The 15,317-nt window shown below is 39.0% G+C and overlaps 2 protein-coding genes across 2 annotated transcripts in view; both read right to left on the bottom strand.

Annotated features, from left to right (window-relative positions):
• LOC137291418 (peroxidasin homolog) overlaps positions 1 to 15,317 on the bottom strand; it is a 203,084-nt gene that overhangs the window by 96,359 nt on the left and 91,408 nt on the right. The window lies entirely within an intron of this gene.
• Positions 1 to 15,317, bottom strand: part of LOC137291420 (regulator of telomere elongation helicase 1-like) — a 94,545-nt gene that overhangs the window by 17,177 nt on the left and 62,051 nt on the right. Inside the window, exons 21-28 of the mRNA XM_067822754.1 lie at positions 14,456 to 14,533; positions 14,002 to 14,142; positions 13,386 to 13,501; positions 12,981 to 13,104; positions 12,611 to 12,776; positions 11,207 to 11,316; positions 8,335 to 8,373; positions 207 to 266 (exon numbers count right to left, since the gene is read on the bottom strand). Of these exons, the coding sequence (XP_067678855.1) occupies positions 207 to 266; positions 8,335 to 8,373; positions 11,207 to 11,316; positions 12,611 to 12,776; positions 12,981 to 13,104; positions 13,386 to 13,501; positions 14,002 to 14,142; positions 14,456 to 14,533 (834 nt within the window). The remainder of the gene's footprint in view (positions 1 to 206; positions 267 to 8,334; positions 8,374 to 11,206; positions 11,317 to 12,610; positions 12,777 to 12,980; positions 13,105 to 13,385; positions 13,502 to 14,001; positions 14,143 to 14,455; positions 14,534 to 15,317) is intronic.

Below are 15,317 nucleotides of genomic sequence, written 5' to 3'. Positions count from 1 at the left end.
AAGTGTCTCTATAGTCCTGGACCACTATACGTCATGGAAACAAAGTGTCTCTATAGTCCTGGTCCACCACAGGTCATGACAACAAAGTGTCTCTACAGTCAGGGAGACATACACTGTCCTGGACCACTATACGTCATGGAAATAAAGTGTCTCCACAGTCCTGAGGATCTACTACATAAATTATACACTTATATATTTCTCGTTACCTTGATAACAATCTTTCGTTTTTTGGCAGGGTTTTGTTTGACTAGCTGACTTGCTGGAACCTGGGGAAAGAAAGCATGTTATATAATCCCAGACAGCAATGGACCAGAAGTCTTGCCATAAGACGGATAGAAAGGCCTCAGTGCTGCCGTCACTTCTGCCAAAGCCTTGATTTTTCCTGCATCTTTAACATTGGGTGATTATCATCTAAAATGTGTACTAACTATTACCTTCTCTGCTTTGAAATGAACAAAAACAATCTTATACTTTGGGTCAACCATACACCTAAAAATCTTCAAGAGGTATGCTGTGAGCTAAGCCAAGCAAGTCCAATGAAGACAGCTTGTATACTTTGGAAGATCTGCTTCGGACAAGATGACATCCTCATCATTAGTCATAGTCAAAGCCTTTAGTCTTGTTTCCATGGAAAGTGCAAAAAAGTAAAATTCTGATCCCCAGAAGGCACATCTAGGGATCATGCTTGATATGTGTATCAAGTTTGGTTAAGGTATCACAAATAGTTCAGGAGATATACTTCAGGCAAAGTACTGGAGATGCTCGGATGTACAGATGGACGGAAGGAACTTGTTTCTATATAAAACACATTTCAGTGTCAGTTTCCATTTATGTAATGTGAGTGTGTGAGTTAGTTGGGCAGCAGGACAAAAAGGAGTATTTACCCCAGCAAGTAGGGATGTTCAAAAATATACAGAACAAAAAGATTGCTTGTGTCCTCAAACACTGATTTCAAACCTTGATGTACACACATGCACACTCAGAGCCATTTCCTGACACATAGAATCACACAGAGTGACACCACTGAGACAAGCATCTACACATAAACTGAACAATGAGAGGCATGTCATCAATCACTGACAAAGCCATGTAGCACAGATCTTTCTCCGTCTGATATTCCGCCTGATTGTTACCTGCATGTGAGCACCTTCCCTGTGCTAGAGCGTGTCAGCACAGTGGTAAATTCTGTCATACATTCTATCTGTCTTCATACATCAACTTGTGCTATATCTGTTGTTCACACAACAATGAATAAACTCACTCATTCGCTTTGATGAATATGCAGTTGGGAAGTGGTTCTTCATAGCTTTGAGCATCTCCATCCAAAAGTGTGGAATAATTTCCAGTTTTGTAAGTCCAGTGCATGTTTGTTGTAAAGTTAAGGTGCACCTTAGTTAATAAGTATTCTGCAACCCTTCTGCTTAAAAACTTAAGTATCAATCTATTTCAAAACTAAAATGTGATGCTGTGGAAATGTTAGACTATAATCAATGGGAATAAATCCATATTTAGAGAAATTTTCATCTAATAACTGATTTAGAGATATCATAATCATTTGTATTTACACTTAAAGAAAATATTGTTAAAGAAATGATGGCACTGTTTTATCCTACTTATACAACACTTTTAGTCTTTAGTTTCACATGTCAAAAATGACAATCATATATCCATGTACCAGTCATTTCTGATGTTCACTTTTCAAAAGAATGTAACTTGTTGGAGAGGAAAAGTGCCTGTTTTCCAAATGCGTTTCAATGATGGTTTTGTTTTCATAATGAAAAGTACTGAATCAAATGATGCTAGTTGTTTCCCTATCACACAACCTATACTCTGTGGCGATGAACTTTTTATTCTAAATATATTACATGTTAAACAAGCACCACATGCACTGACATTTATAGCCCATCCTTGGTCTGTATGGTTAGGTCAGGAACATACACACCCGTGCCTGTTATATTGGGACACTTGACATTATTTCCATAGATGTTAATTCAGTGCTGCATAAATAATTTTCACAAATTTAATTTTCATAAGATCGAGGTCAAATTCACCCCATCGTCTTACCTGCAATCACAAAATTTCTGTTTAATTTTCTGAGCTTATTTATCGAATGGCAACAAGTCAACATATGCGCAGTTCTGAGAACTCAGTTAACGTGGCAGCCCATGGGATTGTGCATTGTGGAAGCTGTAATATGTAAGTTGATAAATATGTTTTCATTAGTCAAACAGTAGTCAGAAATTGACCTGAAATTATGTGCACAGAGCACAGGTTATTTCACATTTGCCTGTCAAATTTTGCAAAGATCCATTTGAAACTCACTTTAAGAAATAACTGAAATAACATGTAAGTCTATGGAAATTATGTCAAGTGTCCCAAAATAACTGGCATAGGTCTGTACATCACATCTGAGGACACATAGTGCTTCTGTGAGGACAGAAGACATGAGAATTGTCCAGTCCATAGCAGTTCAAGGTCATGACTGGAACAGTACCAGTAATAATGTTTCACACATGCACATTCATATTTTGTTCCATTTGCATCTGAAGAGATTACACAAGGCAATGACAAAATGAGATTACATTCGTATGTCATCATTGGTAACACTGGGTCATCATTCATCATTCCAGCAATGTGAGAAGATTCTCAGTGTAGTTCAGGCCTCCATTTCTCGAAACATACTTAAGTTTTCACTCAAATCTCAAACTGAGTTTGTCAGCTGAATTTTAAACTCAGCTGCACATTTTTAAACAAAAAAGTCAAAACAACTGAAGAAATCTGTCAACCAAACTCAGGTTGTCTACCATGTCTGCGTTTTATACTGATTTCCATTCATTTTGGAAAATGCATGTTCCTGTGTTTTCTCAGATTTGAGCAAAAACTTGAACTTAAGTCAAAACTCGGACTTCAATTTGTTTTGAGGAATCGGGCCCAGGAGTGGCAGTAATATCCCATGATGCATGAGGACACAGCCTAGCAGAAAACACAGGAAACACACATTGAGAACACTGCTTTACAGATGATATCTAAGTTACAGGAGGGTTCCTTCATACTGGCTGTGGCCCTACCCAGAGCAGGCAACAATATTACATTGTCTGCTCCATGTATAAATTATTGTAGAAAGCAGCATATTTCATAACTATGTCATTGTACCCATTTCTTGGTGTGTCAGCAACACGTCTAAGGCCGTGGGTTTTCACAAAAGAGGTCAACATCAGAAAGCCTGCATCAGAGCTCTCTGCCATATTGCAGTAACACTGTTCAAAAGTGGCACTGAACACCCACCTCGCTGGTTGTAGGAAGTTCAACACGTTATATTACATTTACAGTTTATTGAGGAGTGGTTTCTGAGATTTAGCTTTGCTTATCTAAACCTATTCCAGCTGCATATAACAGTGACCAACTCCAGATACACAGCACCAGGACACAATCTCCTGCCTGCATCAGCTGACGGTGACCAACTCCAGATAGACAGCACCAGGACACAATCTCCTGCCTGCATCAACTAACGGTGACCAACTCCAGATAGACAGCTCCATGGCCCACTTGCACAAAGCAGTTTTTGCTACAATCAGTCTTCGGCCCCTACAATTCAATTTTACAATCACCATACAACTGCCCTATCTACATGCACAAAGACGATTGTAAGACGGCATGGATTTAAGATTGTGATCTTAACTAAGATTTAACTCTTCAATGTTGGAGGTAGAAATTACTTAAAACCAAACTCCTCTCTATAGTTGTGTGCAAGTGCACATAGCATGCTGTCCAAATTAGAAGTGTAACTGGTTACTGTTCCTCCCTCAATCGCACTTCGATTGCAAAAAAAAAATTTAAAAAATCTTTAACAGAAACAATTACGTGTAAGATAACTTATGCTTTCCTACATTCCAAATGTCTTGATTTATGAACTAAGAATGTGATATTGCAACCACAGAAACACCAGTTTTATGAAAATATTGAAATAGAGAAAAACACATTCAGAGATTTGGGTCTAGATTTAGTGACATAATCATTAAGAAAATTAAAACATAAAATTTCAACAAAATTTCCTTATGATATATCACCTAAATGTAACCCTATTTTGTTCATAATTATATTTTCATATTGTGAAAATCCCTTTCACATAAATTCCAATTGCCTCAGGAAGTGTATGTTCCTACTTCATGAACGCTTGTTTTATCTCTTAAAATGCATACATGAAAAACCCTCATCTCTTATCAATTTTAGATGTAAGAATGAGAAAGAAACTTTTTTTTTTGCTCATTTTCTAATTGTTGATCATGTTAGTTACAAACTAAGACAAAATCCTTCACTTAATACAACATGTGAAGCTCTGAGATGTCAAAACATTAATCACATTGGGCAGGGCAGACTCTATGGCAACAACATAACATGCCAAGGGAAACCACTCCCATCTTGTGTACAAACTAAGATCAGTTGTCCTTCAGTTACTGACAAGGTCATGGCTATTGCTAATCGCATGCACAGTTTTTGTTACTATCATTTCGTTGATAATCAAAAAAAGGTATGCTGTTCCAGACTTCTTCCAACAGTGAACTGGGGTGGGAATAGTACTTTATGATGTTGACTCGATATTTATGTGGTTCCCAACCGATAACGATGTTTCAGACATTACATTGACACTGCATCTCCATGTTATTGAAGTATCGAGGCAAATCATACAGTTTTATGCAATAGTAAAGCAATCTCCAAACCAAAAGCTGATTATTTGCCTGAAACAGTTACCAACTCGAATGCAGTTTTATCACAGACTACAATGATCTTAACTCCTTACAAATTAGTCCGCACCAATTGTAAGTTTTGATTGTAACTTCCAATCATCTTAGCCTACAATCACTTTGTGCAAGTGCGTGACAATTTATTATCACGATTTTAAAGATCACATATACACTGCGGGGTGCAAATGCATAAATCACTAATTGACTTCATTAAAAATGAAACCCCATCATTAAAACTGCTCATTTCAATCTTTAATTACCTTAAATCAACCTTTTTGACAACAGTGCACAATTCTCAGACGCAAACAAAATTTCAACCAATGAGAGCGGTGCGTCTCCGTGACATAATAGTAGGTATAGATATGAGGGTCTATGCAGAATTCATCTACATTTCAGGGGGTAAACCATTTAGTTTACAGATTTGTACAAACCTGAAAACGCAATAGCTGTTGTGAAAAATGAAAGCTATGTCCTCACAATCTACTATCATTTAGTTTTGTCTCCTGCTTTGCCAAATGTCCCAAGTTACAGCCCTTGTTTTCACAGAAAATTCTGTCAAAATCACTTGGTGTCGCTAGGTTGTAATCCGTGTTAGGTGGCATAAACCAATACGTTACTTGTCATCATTCACTTGATGGTCAGTTAATGAATTTATAGCAGGTATAATTAGTGGTAACACCACATAGATTACCCAACGAAGGTCCCCATTTGGCATTTCTCCTATCTGGAGTAAATATTTATTATTATAAACATCGATCAAATGATCATCCGATAACACACTGATTGATGTATTACTTTTATACTGCAAAGCGGATTTGTCAAAAGATAGTGTTAATGTATGTAGACTTACTGGTCTATACTGATTATACTGTTGTGAAGTGCCTGTGTAATAACATCATCCTACTTTCAAAGGATTTACAGCAATACATTGATTGCTCATTTTTGGATAACTAAATTACTTTTTTTTAAAGAATGGCAGGCATTATGCATTTAGTTGCCAGGTGTGCTATCTTAGCTGACCAACTATACACCAATGTGAAATACCTGAAACGATAAATCACTTTTTCTTAAATTAGCATGTTAACAGACACATCACTTGGAAAAGCTGCAGATGAATGGCATATGACTCGTTTTGTAGATATTGATGGATACATTCCTTGAACAACGTAATAGCCTGATATTGTTCCTATAACTTTAATGTTTTAATTTGAAGATATGCATTTTGTTTTTAATCATTTGTCGTAGCAATCAACAAAATCTTTGTTTTCGTTGTGAAGTAATAAGACAAACAACAAACAGCTGGGCATGTGTGTGAATTATGAATGTCTAGATATTACATTCCGGTTTTAAATTTGCTATAAGTAAAAGCACATCGCTTCTTTTTATTAAGTTTCAACATGCATACATGTATGATAATAAACTAATTAGGATTATAAGACCAAATATGAAGAAGTACATTGACTAGTGTCTACATTCTGGTGAGTGAACGCTGACCACGTGAATGTAGAAAGAAATCTATTGCGCAATATTGTCACTTTGACCCCCATCTCGCTTTCATGGAGGAAGTTGTAATGTTACAAGTTGTGTCATGCAAAATGCTTTTGGTCATGATTCAAATAGGTATTTGACTATGAGTAGAAAGTAATTTTGATTTTCTTACTTGATGAAAACAAACCACAATCCAACTGAATCTCAAACTGTATTGCGTCCATGACCCTATGATTTTAAAAAATGGCGCTGCCCGAAAAAATCCACCAGTCTGAGAATGAATTCTATTTAGGATTGTTTTCACCCAGTCACAGAACCTAAACTACTGTCTACTGGTAGCAAAATATGTATTTGATTGATGGACAATAGGAGTTTGCATGACATTGCTTATAATGTAAGAATTTAACTCTTGGAAGCGAGGTGAATGTCAGTATAATACTACTTCCAATATTATTGTCACATCGACCACAACTTTGCTTCCGACGAAGAAATCATTATGTTACAAGTTGTGTCATGCAAAATCCCTTTGGTCATCCATTATTTACTACTACTAGTAAATAGTTTTGTTTTTTTAACTCAATGAAAACATATTTTAATAGCGTTTTCTATCTTGGAAGCAAGCCATCTGATTTATACAGAACGGGCTTCCACAACACTCACTTCACACTAACAACCCATTCAGCACGAACTGCAGGATCAGGTGGAAATCTGTGCATGGTGACTCCATCACCCGACGAACCCAGGGAGCAACTGATGGAATTGCAAGGATTCGACATGTCTTTGTTAACGTTGCGAAATAAGCAAAATGATGGGTTTCTAAGACATATTCTATACAACTAACTGAAAAGCGTCCCTTGCATGATTTCACTGCGGTTTGCTGCAGTGCTCTGGCTGCAAATTACTTACCCCGTCTGTGGTTTCATTGGCAGGGTGAGAGAGAAGCAGACGACTTTTTGGCAACTTTAAATCGCTCGATATGAATTAACCACAAGTTTTTTAAGAATGAACTTGGTGTTCTACTTAAGACTAACCACAACCGTATGAAATGGCTAAAAGAGTACAAAAAATCTGAGTTTATTCGTTCTTTAATGAGGACAAAGAAATGTTATAGCTTCAACTTTATCATATTAATTTTGAGTGTCAATTGCTAAGATAATGCCCTGACTGTTTTTCGTCAGATATTTTATGTTATTAAAAGAGTAAAAAAAAAAAAGACTTTATTCGTTCTTCAAAGCAAAAATCAATACAAAACTATTCACAAAATTCTCAGGTTGTTGAGCAGACAAACTATGGAACAAACATTACATAAATTCTGTCTTAGAGACCAAAAATATACTGAAAATTAAAGATTGTGATTTTGTTGCAAATGATAGTTTATCATGATACTTGTAGTTGATTTCTCAAACAAAAATACTTGAGGATCTGGGCCCATATACACATGCACGCACGCACGCACGCACACACGCTGTATATGCTGTGTATGTAAATCCTACGAAAGTAACGGTATGTAATATATTGTTACATACGTGAAACATTACCTTTGATGCTTACGTTGAGAATAAATAACAGAAAGCAAATTATCTGTGTCCTGTTGTTACTCACATCCAGTTAGGGTGCAATAAACAACAAACCTTACTTAACTTATCCTTGCGGGTCAAGGATAATAGCCACTGTGTTTTGTTGATGCCACGCATCATATGAGATATTGACCAGCAGATGCTTGTAACACACCACTCATCACACAAAACTACACAACAGCCTTTCTGCCTTCTCATCTCAAATTTACACAGTCCAACTAAAGGTGAGACAGGTTTGCTAAGAAGTTCAGTTCTACATCTCAAAGTATAGAAACTTCTTGGGTGGCATCAAACTCTGTATTGTCATCATAGTATTTCAGACACAGAGTTTTGAACCAACATGTTGTGTGCATGTGTTTTGATAAAAACCTATATTGTATTCAGTGTAATCATATTTGTAAGATTTGGTTCAAACATCTATTCTACCAAAACGGTTGCTATCTCTGCTTCTACCACTGGTGCTACCTGCAGCAGACTGTCACCCCTGGAGTCTGGGATCAGAACACAGGTCACATGACAAGCCTTACCTGGGGGTCAAACGCAACACTGGAATCCTCAACATGTTTCTGAAAATATAGAAGAAAAAAGGCATGTGATGGTAAGGGTTTAAAACTGAAAGACCAATTAAGACGGGTTAATGAGTGTGTGATGCACTGTGTGTAGTGATTAAACAACACTTAATGCTAATACATAAATAGCTGTTTCCATGGCATTACTTGCTGCATCTCAATACACATCATGCAGATAAAGTGGGGATTCAAAAGGCATTTTCCTACTGTCACATGGCTTTCATCGCACACGAGTTGTGTAATGCCAAGGAACTTGTTAGATGCAATCAATCCATCTACGATACATCCAGTATAGACCACAAAGATGTTTTAAGGATGAATCTTCAGGAAAACAATGACAAAGAAAGGAATGGTATTTTGAATATATATATCTTCATATCATGTTAGTTCTCCAAGAGAAACAATGTGGCATTGTAGACAGCAGCTGTGGTCAGTACGATCTCCAGGAATACAAGATTTATTGCAGGACATAGCCTTCATATGTGTATTCATAGAACTGGACCCGTTACACGCACTATGCATCATGCAGTTACAAAGACAATACGTACACACGGAATCCTAGCTTTACTAGGCTGAGATACGTTCTCCCAAGATCAAGCTGAATACGATGAATACATCAACCTTAATATCTATTCCAATATTTTCAAGCAACCACTTCTCTTACTTGACTAGACCCGTGAAGGTTCCGGGGTAGAATAGGCCTTCAGCAACCCATGCTTGCTATTAAAGGCGACTCAGCTTGTCGTAAGAGGCGACTAACGGGATCGGGTGGTCAGGCTCGCTGACTTGGTTGACACATGTCATCGGTTCCCAAGTACGCAGATCAATGCTCATGTTGTTGATCACTGGATTGTCTGGTCCAGACTCGATTATTTACAGACCGCCGCCATATAGCTGGAATATTGCTGAGTGCGGCGTAAAACTAAAACTCACTCACTCACTCACTTACTTGACTAAAGACAAGACTACTGCTGATAATAAACGTAATGAGTACAATAAACCATGTTTTCAAAATGCAGTGCCATCGAGAGTAAAACATTTGTCATTGTTTGAATATGACCAACATGCAGATATTGTGACTGCAATATTGTAGTAACAAATTGCCAAAGAAATCTGGTGTCTACTAGATCTGGGGTTCTCCATAATCAGTCTTTGTCTTCTTCTAAATGTCTGACAAGGCCTTCTGCATTTGAGTGAATTTAGTTTTACACAGCACTCAGCAATATTCCAACCATATGGCAACAGTCTGTAAATAATTGAGTGTGGACAAGACAATCCAGTGATTAACAGCATGGGCATTGATCTGAATTGGGAACCAGTGATGTGTCAACCAAGTCAGTAAACCTGACCATCCAATCTTGTCGTCACCTACAACATGCATGTGTTAATGAAGGGCAATGTTCTAACCTGGCCCTTCACAGGTTCCCCAGTTATGAAACTCTGCCATCTGAACCAAGAAACACAAAATCCAAAAACCTTTTCAGGTCTATCCTTAACACCAAAATCTTTCACTCTGGATTCAGGATTGTGTGTATAAAATTGCATGGTACACTTATATGTTATGATGATTCACTGTTATTACTATTGACTGTTGATTTATTGATATAAGTACATGTAAATTTTTTGCTTTCACTTAATTTTCAAGTTCGCTTGTTTGATCCAGTTAACCGAATGTCTCGCTATCCAGACGATTTTCGAGTGAAACCAAAACATCCGGATCCGGATCGACTGTATCTGTGAATCCCTACTTGGTGCCGTGATGACAGAATAGAAATGGACTTTTCTGATTTTCTGAACGACAGTAGCCTAAACTTGAAGAGTCTCCTGTTGACAGCACAGTACACATGCAGTCAAATCCCAATAAGTTGACTTGCAGGGGACCAATTCATATATTCTCTCCACTCTCTGACATGATGTGTTCATCAATTGTGAGGTTGTGTGAATTGTGACAAACAATGGATGACATAGCGTCAAGGGAGGTAACTCTGTAGGTTAGGTTACGTTAGGATTACACCACAAGAGATAGCTATGCCTTAGTGCTAAACTTGTCATTTCATTTTCTGTATGTGTATGTGGAAACCACAGATTAAGTCAACCATTATCCAGAGAGAATGTTCACGCTGTAATTACAAGCATTCAATTTAGTGCACATGAGCCACATTATGAAGTTTTCCACAGTACGGATAGGGGAGATTAATCCTGTACATAGCACTTGAAAGGCCAACATGAAGAAATACAACATAAAAATGTGTTATTGAACTTGTTGATTCAGAAGCAAGTTTTAGAAGAAAAAGGCAACCAATAGAAAGTTATACCTGCTACAATATCCAAAAATATGTGTAATGTGTAACAGCTAATGCGACTGAAAAAATCAATGCACCTGTGAAGATCTGTGTTAGAACTGATCTTCAGCAATCCACGCTGGTCCTAAAGAGGCGATTAATGGGATCGGGTGGTCAGGCTCACTGACTTGTTATCATATAGCAATTATGTAGATCGATGTTCATAATCTGGTCCAGATTCGATAATTTACAACCCCGTGTAATATTGCTGCGTGCTGCATAAAGCTAAACTTACTCACAAGAGAAAATTAATACATCCCAGGAACACTGCCATAAAACCCTGTGGGCAGTAAAGTTGTGCAGGCTGGAAGAGTTATTTCCCTTACCTTATTATATATCAAGGCATGCAGGATTGAGGATTGTTATATTCTTTGCCTCAATGTATCCCAGACCCTGAGGTAGTGGATTGAGGAGATTTATCTACCTCATATCATCAAGGGTCAGGAGAAGATATCTGCAGCTGGTTAGAGAAGAGTTACATCCCTTACCTCATCATGTTCCAAGGCCTGGAGCAGGGTTTGCCTGGTGCTGGATTGGGGAGACTTTCCATTGCTCCTGTACTGCTGACTGAGTTGGGAGAATGCCGGAGTCTGGTTCCCTGAAAAACAAAATTCACAATATCCAAATAGTTTTCATTCCACTAAACATAAGCATCTGTTCTGGAACGTCTGGACAATACTAGGGATATTATGTATTATGTACCTCTATCCATCTTTTAGAAAATGGGATATGAGATGTGTATGGAATACATGCAGGTACCGTCTGGAATGTAAGGCATGCCTCACCTGTACCTGCCTTCACACAAAAAACACAAGACACCCCTCACCTGTACCTGCCCTGACAGTAGGAATACAAACCATGCTTCACCTGTACCTGCCTTGACAGTAGGAATACAAACCATGCCTCAGCTGTACCTGCCCTGACAGTAGGAATACAAACCATGCTTCACCTGTACCTGCCTTGACAGCAGGAATACAAACCATGATTCACCTGTACCTGCCTTGACAGTAGGAATACAAACCATGCCTCACCTGTACCTGCCCTGACAGTAGGAATACAAACCATGCCTCACCTGTACCTGCCTTGACAGTAGGAATACAAACCATGCCTCAGCTGTACCTGCCCTGACAGTAGCAATACAAACCATGCCTCACCTGTACCTGCCTTGACAGTAGGAATACAAACCATGATTCACCTGTACCTGCCTTGAGAGCAGGAATACAAACCATGATTCACCTGTACCTGCCTTGACAGTAGCAATACAAACCATGCCTCACCTGTACCTGCCCTGACAGTAGGAATACAAACCATGCCTCACCTGTACCTGCCCTGACAGTAGGAATACAAACCATGCCTCAGCTGTACCTGCCCTGACAGTAGGAATACAAACCATGCCTCACCTGTACCTGCCCTGACAGTAGGAATACAAACCATGCTTCACCTGTACCTGCCTTGACAGTAGGAATACAAACCATGCCTCAGCTGTACCTGCCCTGACAGTAGCAATACAAACCATGCCTCACCTGTACCTGCCCTGACAGTAGGAATACAAACCATGCTTCACCTGTACCTGCCTTGACAGTAGGAATACAAACCATGATTCACCTGTACCTGCCTTGACAGTAGGAATACAAACCATGATTCACCTGTACCTGCCCTGACAGTAGCAATACAAACCATGCTTCACCTGTACCTGCCCTGACAGTAGGAATACAAACCATGCTTCACCTGTACCTGCCTTGACAGCAGGAATACAAACCATGCCTCACCTGTACCTGCCCTGACAGTAGCAATACAAACCATGCCTCACCTGTACCTGCCCTGACAGTAGGAATACAAACCATGCTTCACCTGTACCTGCCTTGACAGCAGGAACACAAACCATGCCTCACCTGTACTTGCCACGAGACTTGGGACGTGTAATGGGATAGTTCGTGCTTGCTCGTACTTGATCTTCCCTTGACTGGCTCCCCTTGAGAATGTGGGCATGAAGTAGGCTCCCTGACAGCCAGAAGCCTCAGAGTGAATTGACTTCTTTTTAATGCTGGGAGCTGGCATCTGTAATTATTCACAACTATCAGAGCAGTTTGTGTCTCGACTCAGAACTAAGACATGGCCATAAGGCACACTGCTGATATTAGCTTTATCTTGGTGATGGCTGTACTCAGTCTAGTATGCATTCACTAATGAACCATAGGGACTGTCAGATGACCATGCATACATTAGTCACAAAAGGGAGGAAATGAAAGTTCATTTACTCACAGACTTCTGTGCAGTCTTGAAGAAAGCCATCATGTCTCTTATGGAATGTCCAAAGTTCAAGGGTTTCTTCACATAAGGTCGCACCCATACAGGCAGCTGGGCCAGCGCTTCACCCGAGCTAAACCTACATAACAATGCCCCAGATTAGAATACTCAACGCAGTCACACTTGCTTCTAAACAAAGGCCTCATAATGCTCCGTCTCTTCTTTTTAAAGGCTTAAAAATAAAAATCTAATGAAATACATATTTGTAAAATTTTAACATGACCATAAAATATATTCAAAGATCTCAAAACGACAATTACACTGAAAGGGAATGTTTTACAAACAATAATATAAAAACATAGATGAGATACACCTTCTGTTAGCAAATATCTCAGGAACAGTTGCAGAGTGGAGACATACCTTGTGTCACACAGCAGAATTGCCCCAAAGTCCTGTTTGTGTCTGATGACCCGACCGATGGCCTGGTTGACAGCCCGGGAGGCCTGTTGACGGTACCAGGACTGGCCACTCAGGCTCTGCAGATCAGTAGATTCAAAAGTTTCATTTAGCGACATTGAGTGCTGTATGTCTTTCCAGTCTGTCTTAACCAGCATGGTTATGAGCAGTACAATCAAGCACCCACAACCCAATACACTAATTAATCCTCTTGGCATGCAAGATTATCAGGAAGTAGTCACTAAACTGTGAATTAAACACAAAACACCAGTCTTAACACCTAAACTCAATATTTGTGTCATCAACATTGTCTTAATTTGTGGCACAATTACAACCGATCAAAGGCATTACAGACATAGAGAAACTGATGAGCGTTAATTTCAGCCATGTTGGAAAATGATTGGCATTGTCTAATCCAGCACCCTATATAAACCAGCATTTAATTTCATTCCCGTCAGGTGCACTTCATACACATTTCTAAGATAATTACAACACAGACTGAAGGCCATATGGTATGCAACCAAACACGATGCCCCTGGCGGCAATAACATCTTGCTGTTCATTCAGTTAAGTGCCTCACCTTACTACCAACATTCCTCTTCATCTCATCCAGGAACTGCATCTTCAGGACAATGCGAGGGTCCATCCTGGGGGGAAACGGCAAGCCAGTGATCATGACAGCCCGACCATTGTTGTCAGCAAAGTCCAAGCCCTCGCTCACCTGGAGCATTGACAGAAGAATAATGAAAACACCATAGATGTACAGAGCTAAATGTCATTGTGTTTGAATGAGCTCGTGCAGCTAAATGAAGAGATGCTAACGCCAAACCCAGGAAATTATTAAAATCCCAGAAATTTTGCGTCCAAAACTGAAAATTCAAGTTGACTGAATGATCTCCTCATTCCGTGTACAAGGTCACACAAGCAGTGACCTTTATGCTTCTGCCTCTCCAAGGTTAATCAATGATCAGAAAAGCACACAACATTGTATGTATAATATTTGAAATATTTTCTCTTTAGTTCAAGAATCTCACCTTTCCCCGACATACAGCCATGAAGATTGCACCATTTTGGGTTGGATCATTAATTTTTTCATAATATTCATCCATGGCCTGAAATACAACACAATTTCTTGGAATAAAACAGATGACATATGTGTAAGGCCATCTGGAGGATGGAGGATTGATGGATGAAAGCATTCTATTCCTGAACATCTGTAACCATACTTATTCAACGTGAATAATGGCTGATGTACTGTAGCTCGCCTTCATATGGAGTCAATAGTTGGAAAAACAAAGACAGTCGCTGTCAGCACTGGCATCGAAATATTTCCAATCTAATACTATGAACTAACAAGAAAATATTCATCTTCAGTTATGTGGCAATGGTCTGTAAATAATAGAGTCTGGACCAGACAACCCAGTGATCAACAGGATGAGCCTTGATCAGTGAAATTGGAACTGATGACATGTATCAACAAAATCAGCAAGCCTCACCACCTGATCCTGTGAGTCGCCTCTTATGGCAAGCATTGTCGCCTCTTATGGCAAGCATGGGTTGCTGATGGTCTGTTCAACCCCAGACCTTAACAGGTCATAAAATTGAGGACATTGGTTGCAATGTTTTATAAGATATCCCATAAACATAAGTACAAAAAGTGGACAAAATGTCGTGGTCACATTGAAAATAACATTAAGGTCACCCAGAGTGACTGGTGTGTACCTAATTCTCAAATGTAGGCTGTCACCTAATTTAAAGGCATTGGGTACAACACTTCATGAGATATCACGTTAACAAGAACTTGAAGTGGGCAAAGACCAAAGTGACCTTGAAAATAAGGTCAAAATCACCAAAATAAACTGGTGTCTACGCAATTCCCAAATGAAGGCTGTCACC

Source organism: Haliotis asinina, chromosome 7 (genome assembly GCF_037392515.1).
Source record: "Haliotis asinina isolate JCU_RB_2024 chromosome 7, JCU_Hal_asi_v2, whole genome shotgun sequence".
NCBI lineage: Eukaryota > Metazoa > Mollusca > Gastropoda > Lepetellida > Haliotidae > Haliotis > Haliotis asinina.
Note: the sequence above shows the minus strand (reverse complement) of the source record. Positions and strands in the feature narration are given on the sequence as shown.